This window comes from Carcharodon carcharias, chromosome 9 (genome assembly GCF_017639515.1).
Source record: "Carcharodon carcharias isolate sCarCar2 chromosome 9, sCarCar2.pri, whole genome shotgun sequence".
Lineage (NCBI taxonomy): Eukaryota > Metazoa > Chordata > Chondrichthyes > Lamniformes > Lamnidae > Carcharodon > Carcharodon carcharias.
In genome coordinates, this window is record NC_054475.1 from 153425561 (window position 1) to 153440426 (window position 14866).

Sequence of the window (14866 nt, forward strand, 5' to 3'; positions counted from 1 at the left end):
TTTAATTTTTGGGTGTCTTTTTTACACCAGTTAAACCATCTTGCCTCAGTCAAAATCAAAATAACAGGAATTATCGGATAAAGTACATTTTGATACAAAATCTGATTGCTTGGGACCAATTCTAGGCTGTTTTTTGGTCCTGGTATTTGCTGTGGACACTCAGGAAGTTGTAGCTGTTTCAATTCACATGTTTTTTCTGATGCCATTTTTAACAGTTCCATGCATTCCTATCCTCAATGATGGACGAACCTAGATCATCAGTGCAAAATATAAGGCTGAAGCAGTCGCAGCAATCTTCAGCCAGAAGTGCCGAGTGCATAATCCATCTCAGCCTCCTCCGGAGGTCCCCAGCATCACAGATGCCAGTCTTTAGCCAATTCGATTCACTCCATTTGATATCAAGAAACAACTGAAAGCACTGGATACTGCAAAGGCTATGGGCCCTGACAATAATGTTGCTTATTCCAATTTGACCAGCACTAGACTATACCATCACTCAGAGTGATTGGTTTCATACAGTCTTATAGATACAACCAGTTCTACATTGAACCTTTCCACAATAGGCCTTCATGATGCAGACATGAACAATATAACATCTGTGGCATTATGGAATTTAGGTATTGTGGACTTGTTACGATCCTTGGTGACTCAAAGCTACATTTTATGCATATTTGTCTCTCTTGCTTTTTTACACCTGTCAGCTTTACCAAAGCCAAATAACCCTTCAGTCCTGTTGCCCTCTTTTCAAAGTTGTTATTACTGTCATACAAAATACAGTTCCTTAGAATATCTTTCAGCTTTGGCTGCTTTTCCAAAATAGGTGGCCGTCAATGAGCACCCATCTAATTCAGATGTCACATTTTGCACCACAAGATTCTCAAGAGAAGCTGAACGCACTCTTCATCTTTTCCTCCTTTTCCCTACTTTTCTGTAAAAAAAAAAGCAAAGATTTGATCTGTGTTGGCCCCTATTACTCCATCCCAGCAGGTTAGTTAAATAAGTAATGCCCTTAACATTTATGACCCCTCAAGTTATATTTCAGGCCTCTAGGGCTAACACCCTCTGGACTCTCTCCTCTGGTGACCCTTGTTGCTGTCTCTGTGGCCGTATCACCATAGATGATTAAAAGATTAGTAAGAAGGGAAAAATTAGAGCATGAGAGAAAGCTAGCTAGAAATATAAAGACAGATAGTAAGAGTTTCTGTAGATGTTTAAAAAGAAAATAGTTAACAAGTGAGTGTTGGTCCTATAGAAAGTGAGTCTGGGGAATTAATAATGGAAAATGAGCAGATGGCAGATTAATTGAGCTGGCATTTTGCATCATTCTTCAGTAAAGAGGATACAAGTAACATCCCAGAAATAGCTGTGAATCAGGAATTGTAAAGGAGGGAGGAACTCAAGAAAATTACAATCATCAGGGAAGCAGCACTTAACAAGTTGTTGGAATTGTGGGTTGACAAATCCCCGGGTCCGGATGGACTTCACCCTAACATCTTGAAAGAATTGGCTAGTGAGATAGTTGATGCATTGGTTTTAATTTTCCAAAATTCGCTAGATTGCAGGAAGGTTCCATTAGATTGGAAAATAGCTAATGTAACTCCTTTATTCAAAAAGGGATGGAGACAAAAGCAGAAAACTACAGACCAGTTAGCTTAATATCTGTCATAGGGAAAATGTTAGAAGCTATTATTAAAGACATTATAACACTGCACTTAGATAAATTCAAGGTAATCAGACAAAATCGGCATGGTTTTGTGAAAGGGAAATTATGTTTAACCAACTTATTGGAGTTCTTGAAAGAAGTAACATGTGCAGTGGATAATGGGAAACCAGTGGATGTACTGTACTTAGATTTTCAGAAGGCATTTTATAATGTGCCGCATAAAAGGTTAGTGCAGATAGTAAAAGCTCATGGCGTAGGGGATAACATATTGACATGGATAAAAGATTGGCTAGCTAACAGGAAACAGAGTTGGCATAAAATGGTCTTTTTTTGGTTGGCAAGATGTAATAAGTGGTGTACATTACGGATCAATGCCAGGGCCTCAAATCTTTGCAATTTATATATATATATATATATATATATATGGATTTCTAAAAGGCATTTGATACAGTACCGTACAACAGACTTATGAGCAAAATTCTAGCTCATGGAATAAAAGTAGGCACTTGGATGAGAAATTGGCTGAGTGTCAGGAAACAGAGTAGTGATAAATAGTTGTTTTTCAGATTGGAGGAAGGTCTGTAGTGGAGTTCCCCAGGGGTCAGTGTTGAGGCCCTTGCTCTTCCTGACATACATAATGGCCTAGATTGTGGTGTTCAGGACATGATTTCAAAATTTGCAAATGATACGAAGATTGAAACATTGTCAATTGTGATGAGTATAATCTTGAACTTCAAAAGGACATAGACAAGTTGGTGGATTGGGCAGACAAGTAGCAGATGAAGTTCAGTGCAGAGAAGTGTGAGGTGATTCATTATGGCAGAAAGAATATGAAGAGACAGTATAAAGTAAAGGGACAAACTGTAAAGGAGGCACAGGAACAGAGGGACCTCGGTGATTATGTACATAGGTTATGAAGGTGGCAGAGCATGTTGAGAGAGCAGTTAATAAAGCATTTAGTACCATAGGCTTTATTAATAGGGGCATTGAGCACAAGACTAAGGAGGGCATATTGAACTTTTATAAGGCACTAGTTCCATCTCATCTGGAGTACTATGTCCAATTCTGGGCGCCATTCTTGAAGAAGAATGTGAAAGCATTGGAGAGAGTACAAAGGATGTTCACAGGAATTATTACAGGGATAAAGAACTGTAGCTATGAGGATAGATTGGAGAGGTTAGGACTGTTTTCCTTGGAGAAAGACAGCTGAGAGGTATTCAAGATCATAAGGGGCATAGAAAGGGTAAATAGTAAGAAACTGTTCCCACTCAAGAGAGCATCAAGAACTGGAGGGCACAGATTGAAAATGATTGGTAAAAGTGAAGTGAGGAAAAATGTTTTCACCCAGTGGGTGGCTGGAGTCTGGAACAAATTTCCTGAAAGGGTGGTGGAGGCAGGTTCAATTGAAGTATTCAAAAGGGAATTGGATTGCTAGCTGTAAAGAAAGAATGTGCAAGGTTACATGATTAAGGCGTGGGAGTGGGACTTGGTAGAATGCACTTTCAGAGAGCCAGTGCAAACTCAATGGCCGAAATGGCCTTCTTCGAAAACAAAGGTAGGTAGGAAATTAATTTGTGAAGAGGACATAAGGCACAAGTCAGGAGTGTGTTGGAATACTCTCCACTTGCCTAGATGAGTGCAGCTCCAACAACACTCAAGAAGCTTGACACCATCCAGGACAAAGCAGCCTGTTTGAGTGGCATCACATCCACAAACCTTCACTTCCTCCATCACTGACACACAGTGGCAACAATGTGTACTGCAGGAACTCACCAAGGTTCCTTCGACAGCACCTTCCAAACCCACAACCACTACCATTTAGAAGGACAAGGGCAGCAAATGCATGGGAACATCACCACCTGCAAGTTCCCCTCCAAGCCACACACCATCCTGACTTGGAACTGTATCGCCATTCCTTCACAGTCGCTGGTCAAAATCCTGGAACTCCCTCCCTAACAGCACTGTGGGTGTACCTACTCGACATGGGCTGCAGCGGTTCAAGAAGGCAGCTCAGCCCCCACTTTCTCAAGATCAATTAGTGATGGGCAATAAATGCTGGCTTAGCCAGCAATGCCCATACCCCATGAATGAATAAAAAAAATGACTATAAGCAAATCACAAGGCCAGATTTTTGACAAATTCTTAGTTATATTTCTATGCCTTTGTCTACATTTGTATAGTTTTATGTAGCTTTCTTAAGAGTGAGAAATTGAGCCTGCTCTGCCATTTAATAAGATCATGGCTTATCTGACTGTAACCTCAAATCTCCATCCTGCCTACCCCCAGTAACCTATCACCCCCTTGTTTACCAAGAAGCTATCCACCTCTGCCTTAAAAATATCCAAAGACTCTGCTCCACTGTCTTTTCAGGAAGAGAGTTCCAAAGACTCATGACCCTCAGATAAAAAAATTTCGCCTCATCTCTGCTTTAAATGGGCGACCTCTTATTTTTAAATACTGACCCCTTGTTCTAGATTCTCCCACAAGAAGAAACATCCTCTCCACATCCACCCTGTCAAGTCCCTTCAGGATCTTATATGTTTCAATCTAGTCGCAACTTACTGTTCTAAACATCACCAGATACAAGCCTAGCCTGTATAACCTTTCCTCATAAGACAACCCACCCACTCCAGGTATTAGTCTGGTAAACTTTCTGTGCAAATCCCTGGTGAAAATAAATAACCAAAACTTTTTTATTTAAAGAAATATTAGGCTGGATTATTGCGGGTGGCACGTAAAATTCAGTGGATGGCCTACCTGCTCGTCCCTGCCACAATGCAATTTTACCAGCGGTGGGGGTGATGCCAGGTGGCCTGCCCACCAGTGAGCAAACTGAGGCCCTTAAGTGGGCAATTAATGCCAAAATTGAAATGGCAGAGGGAGAGGCCCATGTAAGTGCCCAGCTAGTGGCGGATCCTTAAATGACCCTCTGGGTGCATCAGAGAACCTCCCCTCACAAGGTGTTACCTCCCTCCTCTCATGGCATCTCAAACCCCAGACCCCGCCCCTCTCACAGGGGGCTGCCGGCTTGCCATTCAGGGAGACTGCTGACTCAACTGTTGGGCTGGATCCAGTGTAACTCCCTTCCATAAGTTCCAATTCCAGACTGGCAGTGGCCACAGAGAGCTGCAAGCTTCTGGTTGCCCTGCTGCTCCCTGAAGCGGGACCTCCTGATTCAGAATGGCAGCAGTTCCACCTCCAACTTATAAACAGCCAGGCCCTTGGCAGGCTCCCCTGTGACATTTCAGCCAAGGGGGCAAGTAATCTGGCACCCTGTGTAATTCAGCCCACCGTTGCAATAAATATACTGGGCAGATTTTATTCGAGGCCCAACTAAGGGTCTCAATTGTTGGTTGGTTACGGGGTGGGGTGGTGGCAGTCCATGATCCTTCCAGCCACAAATTTAAATAAGCCAGAGGTGGGAAGGTGTTGAATTCCCTCTCATCACTTTCCTAGCCAATTAAGCAGCCCCTGCCACTAAGTTTGCCACAGTCAGTGCAAATCTTTTGTGAATCTCTACTAGCTCTAAAATATTTTCGCTTTCAAAAGCCCCACTACTATTCAATCTATTGTGCTGTTTTAGTCTTGATCAATTCTGTTGCCTTCATTGAAACATTCAAGAAGTTTGAAGAGGATGCAAAGGTAGACACAATTTTCAAATAAGCTTGAATAAAATGAAGCACATGTTAGTCTTCCTTTTTATTTAAGCCATTTGAAAATTCTATCCTTTTCTTGGATCTTCTTCAAACCTCTTGAATTTTTAATCTTAACTTTTCCACCTGGACAGTTCTGTTGATGGCCTCAATTTTGATTTGCCATTTCGGTGAATGACAAGTCCTTTTTAAGCAGCCCTTGAAATTTAACCAGAGCTTCAACCAAACATTCCTGCCCAATTTAACTTGGAGCATGAAATTGTTTCATTCTTTAATCCACTGTCACACTAAGTAGAAATGAAATTTTATTTCTTTTATGTGAATGCTCAGAGTTTTCTTGTACAAGAAGCCTGGAAATCACGATAAAGCAAATCATTAACTAAATATTTTTCAAATTAGATTGTGGATAACTTGAATGATTGGCTTATAAACTGAAAAGATTCTGGGAATAATTTTCAGCTTCAGTGGAACTAAAATAGCATGAGATCTACAACAAGCAGGCATTATGTTCTTCCGGGTCATGCCCAGGCATTACCTCCTACGGTGTATTTTCTGCTATACTGTGACAGTTAGTTTACAAACAGAGGGTGGGATTTTCCTACCTGGATTGTTCGGCTGGGCCATCGAATTTCCATGGCCCAGCTGAGCTAACTGAGTGAAGGCTTGGAGTTTGGTGTGAGATGGAGTTTTAAGTGTTAATTATATTCTTAAATTTTGCTATTACAACCTAATCTTGTCTGTAGTTAGCATTGACTGGAAAGTACAGTGTCAGCAGGCTAAGTTCTTTCTTTCTTGCAGTTTAGACAGGGTAAACTCACTCTCAGCTGTAGGAGAGTAGTTAATCAGCTAACCAGTTGAATCGGGTTATTGTAGCCCCAGTTCAGTTTACTACAAATTCAGCGTTCTTTAGTGCAGCCAAGGTAAACAAAGTACAGCTGAGCAAACTGAGTGAAGACTTGGAGATTGATAAGAGGAAGCGTTTGGTAAAGAGGGGGGAAGGAGGTGTTCATTTCCTTTGTCTATCCTTCTCACCCCATAGGAATTGGTTCTTACTCAACTACAGGGAAAGGAGCTAGCTGTTTGGTGAGTATCTGGTAAGTGAATAAGCTCTATTCTATCCCTAAGGTTTAAAAGTAGTACATAGAGTGGTGGTAAAGTTCATAAAATATATAAGAAAGCAACATAAATAAATGATTAATATAATTAAGTAATTATTTAAAACACATTAAGGATGTTAGGACAGGCAATGTGTCAAGCCTGCAGCATGTGGGAGCTCCTGGATAACATTGTGACCCAGGGCAAACGCGCTTGCAGTATGTCATAGGGTGGGATTTTCCGCACACACCTGCCGCCACAATCTTCCGGTTCCACCACAAGTCACTGGACTTCAGGCTGGGGCACCGCCTTGACCGTGGCGGGCCCCACCCGCAATGGGGCCGGAAAATCACAGCCACAGAGTTATACAGTGTAGAAACAGGCCCTTCGGCCCATCATGACCGTACCGGCCATCAAGCACCTATCTATTCTAACCCCATTTTCCAACATTTTGCCTTTAGGTCCATATGCAATGGTGTTTCAAGTGCTCATCTAAATACTTCTTAACTGTTGTGAGGATTCCTGCCTCTACCATCCCCTCCGGTAGTGTGTTCCAGATTCCAACCACCCTCTAAACCTCCTGCCCCTTACCTTAAATCTATGCCCTCTGGTTATTGACACATCTGCTAAGGGGAAAAGTTTCTTCCTGTCTACCCTATCTATGTCCCTCATAATTTTGTATACCACCATAAGGTTCCCCATCTGCCTTCTCTGCTTTAAGGAAAACAACACCCCCCCCCCCCACCCCGCCTCCATCATGCTTGAAGATTCTGTACCCTTAAATATTGAGCTGCTGATCCTGCCCTTCCCTCAACCATGTCTCTGTGATAGCAACAATATCATATTCCCATGTGTTAATCAACACCCTCAATTCATCAGCCTTACTTGTAAGACTCCTTGCGTTAAAATAGATGCAATCCAGCCTTGAGTTATTCCCTGTGCCTTACCAGGCCCTTATTTGCTCTGCCATCCAGACTGACTTAGTTTCTTTTCTATATTTGGCTGTGCATAACCCCCTACAGCACTCCACTCTGTATCCCATCTCCCTGCCAAATATATTAACCCCCTCCTAACAGCACTAGCAAACCTCCCTGCAAGGATGTTTGTCACATTCTGGTTCAGGAGCAACCCGTCCGACTTGTACAGGCCCTGCCTTCGCTAGAAACAGACCCAGTGTTCCAGAAAATTAAAGCCCTTCCTCCTGCACCATCTCTTCAGCCACACACTCATCCGCTCTATCTTCCTATTCTTATACTCACTTCCACGTGGTACAGGGAGTAATCCAGAGGTTACAACCTTTGATGTCCTGCTTTTTAATCTGCTACCTAGCTCCCTAAATTCTTGTTGCAGGACCTCATCCTTCTTCCTATGTCGTTGGTACCAATGTGAATCACGATCTCTGACTGTTCGTCCTCCCCCTTCAGAATGCCCTGCAGCCGTTCTGTGACATCCTTCACCCTGGCAAGAGGGAGGCAACACACCATTCTGGAGTCACGTCTATGGAGACATGACGCAGAAGCGCCTGTCTGCACCCCTCACTATTGAATCTCCTATTGCCCTTACACTCTTACTCGTCCCCCCTTGTGCAGCTGGACCATCCACAGTGTCATGAACTTGGCTCTGGCTGCACTCTCCAGAGGAACCTTAACCCTCACGGTTTTCCAACACGGAAAAATGGTTCTTGAGTGAGATGCACTCTGGGGCTTTCCTGACTACCTGCCTGCCTCCCATCTTCTGACTGGTGCTTACCCATTCCCTCTCTGACAGCACTTCCTTAAGTTCTGGAGTGACCACATCTATCCACATAACCCTCAGCCTCGTAGATGCACCGCTGTGTCTCGAGTTGATGCTCGAGCTCCGAAACCCATTGCTCAGGTTGGTCAAGCCGGTGGCACTTCTGCACATGTGGTTATCCAAACTATATAAGAACATAAGAACTAGGAGCAGGAGTAGGCAATTCAGCCCCTCGAGCCTGCCCCGCCATTCAATACGTTCATGGCTGATCTCATTTCAGCCTCAGTTTCCTGCCCTCTCCCCATAACCTTTCAACCCGCCATTAGTAATGAAAAATCTGTCTACCTTCTTCTTAAATTTATTCAGCGTCCTGGCATCCGCTGCACTCTGAGGTAATGAATTCCACAGATTCACAACCCTTTGAGGAAAGTAATTCTCCTCATCTCTGATTTAAACCTACCACCTCTTAGCCTAAAACTATGGCCTCTCATTCTAGAATGCCCCAGAAGGGGAAACATCCGCTCCACGTCTACTTTGTCTATCCCCTTTTGCATCTTATATACCTCAGTTAGATCTCCTCTCATCCTTCTAATCCCTAGCGAGTATAGGCCTAAACTGCTCAATCTCTCCTCATAAGACAAGCCCCGCATTTCTGGAATCAATCTAGTGAATCTCCTCTGAACTGCCTCACGTGCAACCACATCCTTCCTCAAGTAAGGGGATCAAAACTCTGCACAGTACTCCAGGTGTGGTCTCACCAATGCCTTGTACAGTTGCAACAACACTTCCCTCTTTTTATACTCTATTCCTTTAGCAATAAATGCCAAAATTCCATTTGCCTTCCTTATTACCTGCCGCACCTGCATACCAGCTTTCAGCAATTCATGCACGAGGGCACCCAGATCCCTCTGCACTGAAGCATTCTGAAGTTTCTCTCTGTTTAAATAATAAGTCGTCTTTTTATTCTTCCGACCAAAATGGATAACCTCACGCTTATCCACATTAGACTCCATCTGCCAAATTTTGGCCCATTCTCCTGATCTCTCCATATCTGTTTGTAAATTTCTTATTTCTCATTGAAACTTACTTTCCCACCTATTTTGGTGTCATCTGCAAATTTAGCTATAGTACCTTCTATCCCTGAATCCAAGTCAATATAGATTGTAAATAGTTGACGCCCAAGGACCGAACCCTGTGGCACCCCACTAGTTACAGCTTACCATCCAGAAAAAGACCCATTTATCCCAACCCTCTGCTTTCTGTTGGTCAGCCAATCCTCTATCCAAGCTAGTATATTACCCCTAACTCCGTGTGATCTTATCTTGTGTATTAATCTCTTGTGCTGTGCCTTATCAAAGGCCTTCTAGAAGTCCAGATACGCTAGATCTACAGGATCCCCATTATCCACTTTGCTTGTCACATCTTCAAAGAACTTTAACAAATTAGTCAAACACGATTTACTCTTCATAAAACCACGCTGACTCTGATGGATTGCATTTTGACTTTCAAAATACCCCATTACTACTTCCTTAATTTGGTAGTAGTGGTGGTAGGGGATATTATAGTGAGAGGGATTGACACTTTCTCTGTAGCAAAGATCGAGAGTCCAGACTGCTGTGCTGCCTGCCTGGTGCCAGGGTTCGGGACATCTGCTCAGGGCTGGAGAGGAACTTGCAGTGGGAGGGGAAGTATCCAGTGGTCGTAGCCCATAGAGATACCAATGACATAGGCATGATGAGGAAGGGGGCTCTGTATTGTCAGTATGACGAGCTAGGCACCAAATTAAGAAGCAGGACCTCAAAGGTAGTAATTTATGAGCCACATGCAAATTGGCATAGGACAGATAAGATTAGAGAAATTAATGCATGACTCAAAGACTGGTGTGGGCAAAGTGGGTTCCGGTTTGCGGGGCACTGGCACCAGCATTGAGGGAAGTGGGACCTATGCCGTTGGGAGGGTATACATCTGAATCATGCTGGGGCTGGTGTCCTCACGAGCCACATAACTAGGTAAGTCCAGAGGCTTTTAAACTAAATAGTGGGGCAAGGGATCAAATTTGGGAAGATGTGGTATACCAAAAAGTAGAGACAAGGCAAGAGAGAAAGGTGTTAATATGAGAAATGACCATGAGAAACAGACCATAAGCCATAAGCAGTAGATAAGGCAAGATGCTACAAAAATAGTAAAAAGTCAAATGGCTCTGGATCTAAATGCACATAGCATTCAAAACAAGACAGATAAACTGTTAGCACAAATAGAAATAAATAAGCACAATTTGATAGCCATTGTAGAGACAGGCTGACATAGATTGGGACCTGAATATTGAAGGGTACATGACATTTAGGAAGGACAGGAAGCTAGGAAAAGGTGGAAGGGTGGCTCTGTTAATTAATGATGGTATTAGCACATTAGAGAAGGATGACCTAAGTTCAGGAAACCAGGATGTAGATGTGGCTTGGGTTGAGATGAGAAATAATAAAGGCAAGAAGTCACTTGTGGGAGCGGTGTACAGGCCCCCTAATTGTAACTACACAGTAGGACAGAGTATAAAAGAAGAGATAATGGGAGCTTGTCAGAAAGGTACAGCAATAATCATGGGGGATTTTAATCTACATATAGACTGGAAAAATCAGATGGGCAAAGGTAGCGTAGATGAGGAGTTCATAGAATGTTTTTGGGATAGTATTTTAGCATAGCACATTCTGGAGCCAACCAGAGAACAGGTTATACCAGACCTGGTATTGAGCACCAAGATAAGATTAATTGATAAATTCATAGTGAAAGCTCCCCTAGGTAGCAGCAATCATAATTTGATTGAGTTTTACATTCCTTTTGAGGGAGAAATGAGTGCACCCAAGACTAGTATTTTAAACTTAAATAAGGGCAATTATGTGGGCATGAAAGCAGAGCTAGCAAAAGTGAACTGGCAAATGAGATTAAGAGATCGGTCAATAGAGGTTTGGTGGCAGACACGGGTGAGTATACTACACTTAGATTTCCAGAAGACATTGATGAAGAGCCACATCAAAGGTTGTTGTGGAAGATAAAAGCTCAAGGTGTAGGGGTAGTATATAGGCATAAATAGGTCCTTTTTCTGGTTGGCAGGATGTGATGAATGGTGTGCCACAGCTACCTAGGGGAGCTTTCACTATGAGTTTATCAATTAACCTTTTCTTGGTGCTCAATACCAGGTCTGGTATAGCCTGTTCTCTGGTTGGCTTCAGAATGTGCTATGCTAAAATACTATCCCAAAAACATTCTATGAACTCCTCATCTACGCTACCTTTGCCCATCTGATTTTTCCAGTCTATATGTAGATTAAAATCCCCCATGATTATTGCTGTACCTTTCTGACAAACTTCCATTATCTCTTCTTTTATACTCTGTCCTACTGCGTAGTTACAATTAGGGGGCCTGTACACCAATCCCACAAGTGACTTCTTGCCTTTATCATTTCTCATCTTAACCCAAGCCACTTCTACCTCCTGGTTTCCTGAATTTAGGTCATCCTTCTCTAATGTGCTAATACCATCATTACCACCCTTCCACCTTTTCCTAGCTTCCTGTCCTTCCTAAATGCCATGTACCCTTTGATATTCAGGTCCCAAGCAATGCTTGGGCCTCAACTTTTTACAATTTATATAAATGCCTTGGATGAAGGGACTGAAGGAATGGTTGCTAAATTTGCTGATAACACAAAGATAGGTAGGAAAGTAAATTTTGAAGAGGACACATGGAGGCTACAAAGTGACAGATAGATTAAGTAAGTGGTCAAAGATTTGGCAAATGGAGTATAATGTGGGCAAATATGAAATTGTCCATTTTAGCAGGAAGAATAAAAAAGAAGCTTATTATCTAAATGGTGAGAGATTGCAGAGCTCTGAGATTCAGAGGGATCTGGGTGCCCTCGTGCATGAATCACAAAAGGCTAAAATGCAGGTACAGCAAGTAATTAGCAAAGCTAATAGAATGTTATCATTTATTGTGAAGGGAATTGATTACAAAAGTAGGGAGGTTAGGCTTCAGTTGTACAGGGCATTGGTGAGACTACATCTGGAGTATTGTGTACATACTGGTCTCCTTATTGTTTGAATCATATCTCTCAAGACTGAAGTTTTTTTATATAAAATGGAAGGACCTGGCATGATCTGGTAATCTGGATGCTAACCTGGGATTTTTTTAAAAGGTCATAAATTCAGTAAACAAGCAGGCCTCATCCAAGAAATCAGCTGACCTATATGGTACTTGAGAAGGAGTTGTTTGTTTGTTTGAACTGTAAAGCACTTTATTTAATGAAATGCTGGGAGACAAAAAGGACAGTCACATGGGAGAGAGGGAAAAAACTTAAATTGTGAACCTGTTTGTTTTGAAGGCAGTCTTGTTGGAGAGCAAGGCTACGTTGACTGGTTCCCTCTCTCTCTACCTTGCATAAAATTGCGTGTGACTATCAACCTGTAGCCAGAGAACCCTGAGTGTAACTAGTCTGCATTTGGACCTGCAAAGTTAAGAGTTGGTGAGAAATTCCAGGCATCCACCAAGACCACACAAGAGAACTCCAGGTTGAAAGTGTCGAGACTCTGCAGACTTTATCCTTAATTTTATAATGCCCATCCTCAAAAGCCCATCTCTGCAGAAAGGCTCTATCTGTTTGTCCTTTGTTTGTCTGTGTGTGTGTGCTGGAGGAATTCTTTAGGAAGAGTTAGATAGTTATACTTCCCTATTACCATTGTGTGTTAACCAGTACGTGCAACTTGTTAAAAAAAGTTTTGCTTTCAAATAGACTAAACATTCTGAGTTTTTGAAAGAAGCCTGATCAGAGGCTCTTTCCTTCTGGGTACTAAAGGCAGAGGTACACAATTGGCCATTTCGGTGAGAAAATTAAACATTTAAATTAATTATATGACCTGTGGGAGTAGTGTGCCTAGATAATTTACACACTCCTCCCATCCTAGTCATAACATCATTGAAGGAAAGATGTAAATTTGTTAGAAGCAGTTCTGGAGAAGGTTTACTAGACTAATGCCGGGGTAGAATTTTCGGGTTGGCGGACATCTCCAATCGGCGGGCTGGGGAATGGACCGCCAACTGCGATCAGCTCCAGACCGCAATTTCACAATGGCTGGCCAATTAACGGCCAGCCAGCCTGAAAGGTGCGCTTAAAGGCTCTGTGGTGATGGAGCAGGGCAGGAGGAAGGCAAGCCGTCAAGTCAGCAGAGGCTTGGGGGACTGCGGAAGGAAAGCTCCCTGAAGGCAGAGAGCTATTTCAGGGACCTGACGAAGTTAAAATCAATAAAACCAGAATTTAAAATCCAGAAAAAATGTGCATGCATCAGAATGAGTTACCTCAACATGTGAATGCTGAAAATTCAGTCCAAACATTTTAATCTTTTTTTAATTAATCTCGGAAACTTCATCCCATCCTTGGATGAGGTTTCCTCAAAAAGGCAAAGGCCGCCTGGCTGATTTGCACCCCCGCCAACCGTAATGTTGGATGGGCAGCAAAAAATCGCCGTCAATTGCTACTTAAATGGCCTTAATAGGCTTCTTAATTGTCAGCAGGTGCGCTGCCAACTCTCGTGCATGCCTGTCGACCAAAATATTGCATGAATGCTTGATGATGTCGGGACGCTCACCTGACATCTTCGTGTGTTATTTCACGCTTGAGCGTGTCAGGCACGTGCCCACATGCCGAGTAAAAATATCATCCCAGGAATCAGCAGGTTACCTTATGAGGAAAAGTTGGACAGGTTAGGCTTGTTATCAACTAGAATTTAGAAGAGTAAGAGGCGACTTGAGAGAAACTTTTAAGGTCCTGAGGGGCCTTGACAGGATGGATGTAGAGAGGATGTTTCCTCTTGTGGGAGAATCTAGAACTATTAGTCACTGTTTAAAAATATGGGGAGGCTGTGGCATAGTGATATTGTGATCCCTGACCTACAGCAATGTGTTGACTCTTAAAATGCCCTCTGAACGAGGGCAATTAGGGTTGGGCAATAAATGCTGGCATAGCCATCAAGGTCCACATACCATAAACGAATTTTTTAAAAAAGGTCACTCATTTAAGACAGAGATGAGGAGGAATTTTTTCTCTGAGGCTAGTGAGTCTTTGGAACTCTCTTCCTCAAAAGGTGATGGAAGCAGAGTCTTTGAATATTTTTAAGGCAGAGCTAGGTAGATTCTTGATTATCAAGGGGGGTAAAAGGTTATGGAGGGTACGCAAGAATGTGGGGTTGAAGTTGCAATCAGATCAGCCATGATCTTATTAAATGGCTTTGTGTGCTGCCTGCATTGCAGTCAATGGGCATGGGTTAATCAAGCATCATAATCCCTATCCCAGGTCTTTGGGCTGTCAAATTTAGATCTTGGTCAGCATTTGAGTCTAGTTGTGCTGCCTAGTTTACTTTGTTATTTTAATCATTAGATCCCAGAATTTCATATTACACTACAACTTTTATTTGATTCTCTTCTAGGAAAACACAAATTTCTATGTGCTAGCAGAAACGATTGCACAATCGATAAAGTACGGAGAAAAAACTGTCCATCATGTCGTTTGAGAAAGTGCTTTGCAGCTGGAATGACACTTGGCGGTAAGAAATGTTTCCACAGTTTTGAATAACAGGTTTAGATGGTTGAAAAATTATAATTAAAAAGGATGCAAATGCTACTGAGTTTTCACAAAATTTTAAATGTAAAAGGATTTGCCTGTGCACCTCTGTTACTT

At 42.5% G+C, this 14866-nt stretch overlaps 1 protein-coding gene across 1 annotated transcript in view; it reads left to right on the plus strand.

Annotated features, from left to right (window-relative positions):
- ar (androgen receptor) overlaps positions 1 to 14866 on the plus strand; it is a 305542-nt gene that overhangs the window by 186764 nt on the left and 103912 nt on the right. The window contains exon 3 of the mRNA XM_041196191.1: positions 14616 to 14732. Within this exon, the coding sequence (XP_041052125.1) occupies positions 14616 to 14732 (117 nt within the window). The remainder of the gene's footprint in view (positions 1 to 14615; positions 14733 to 14866) is intronic.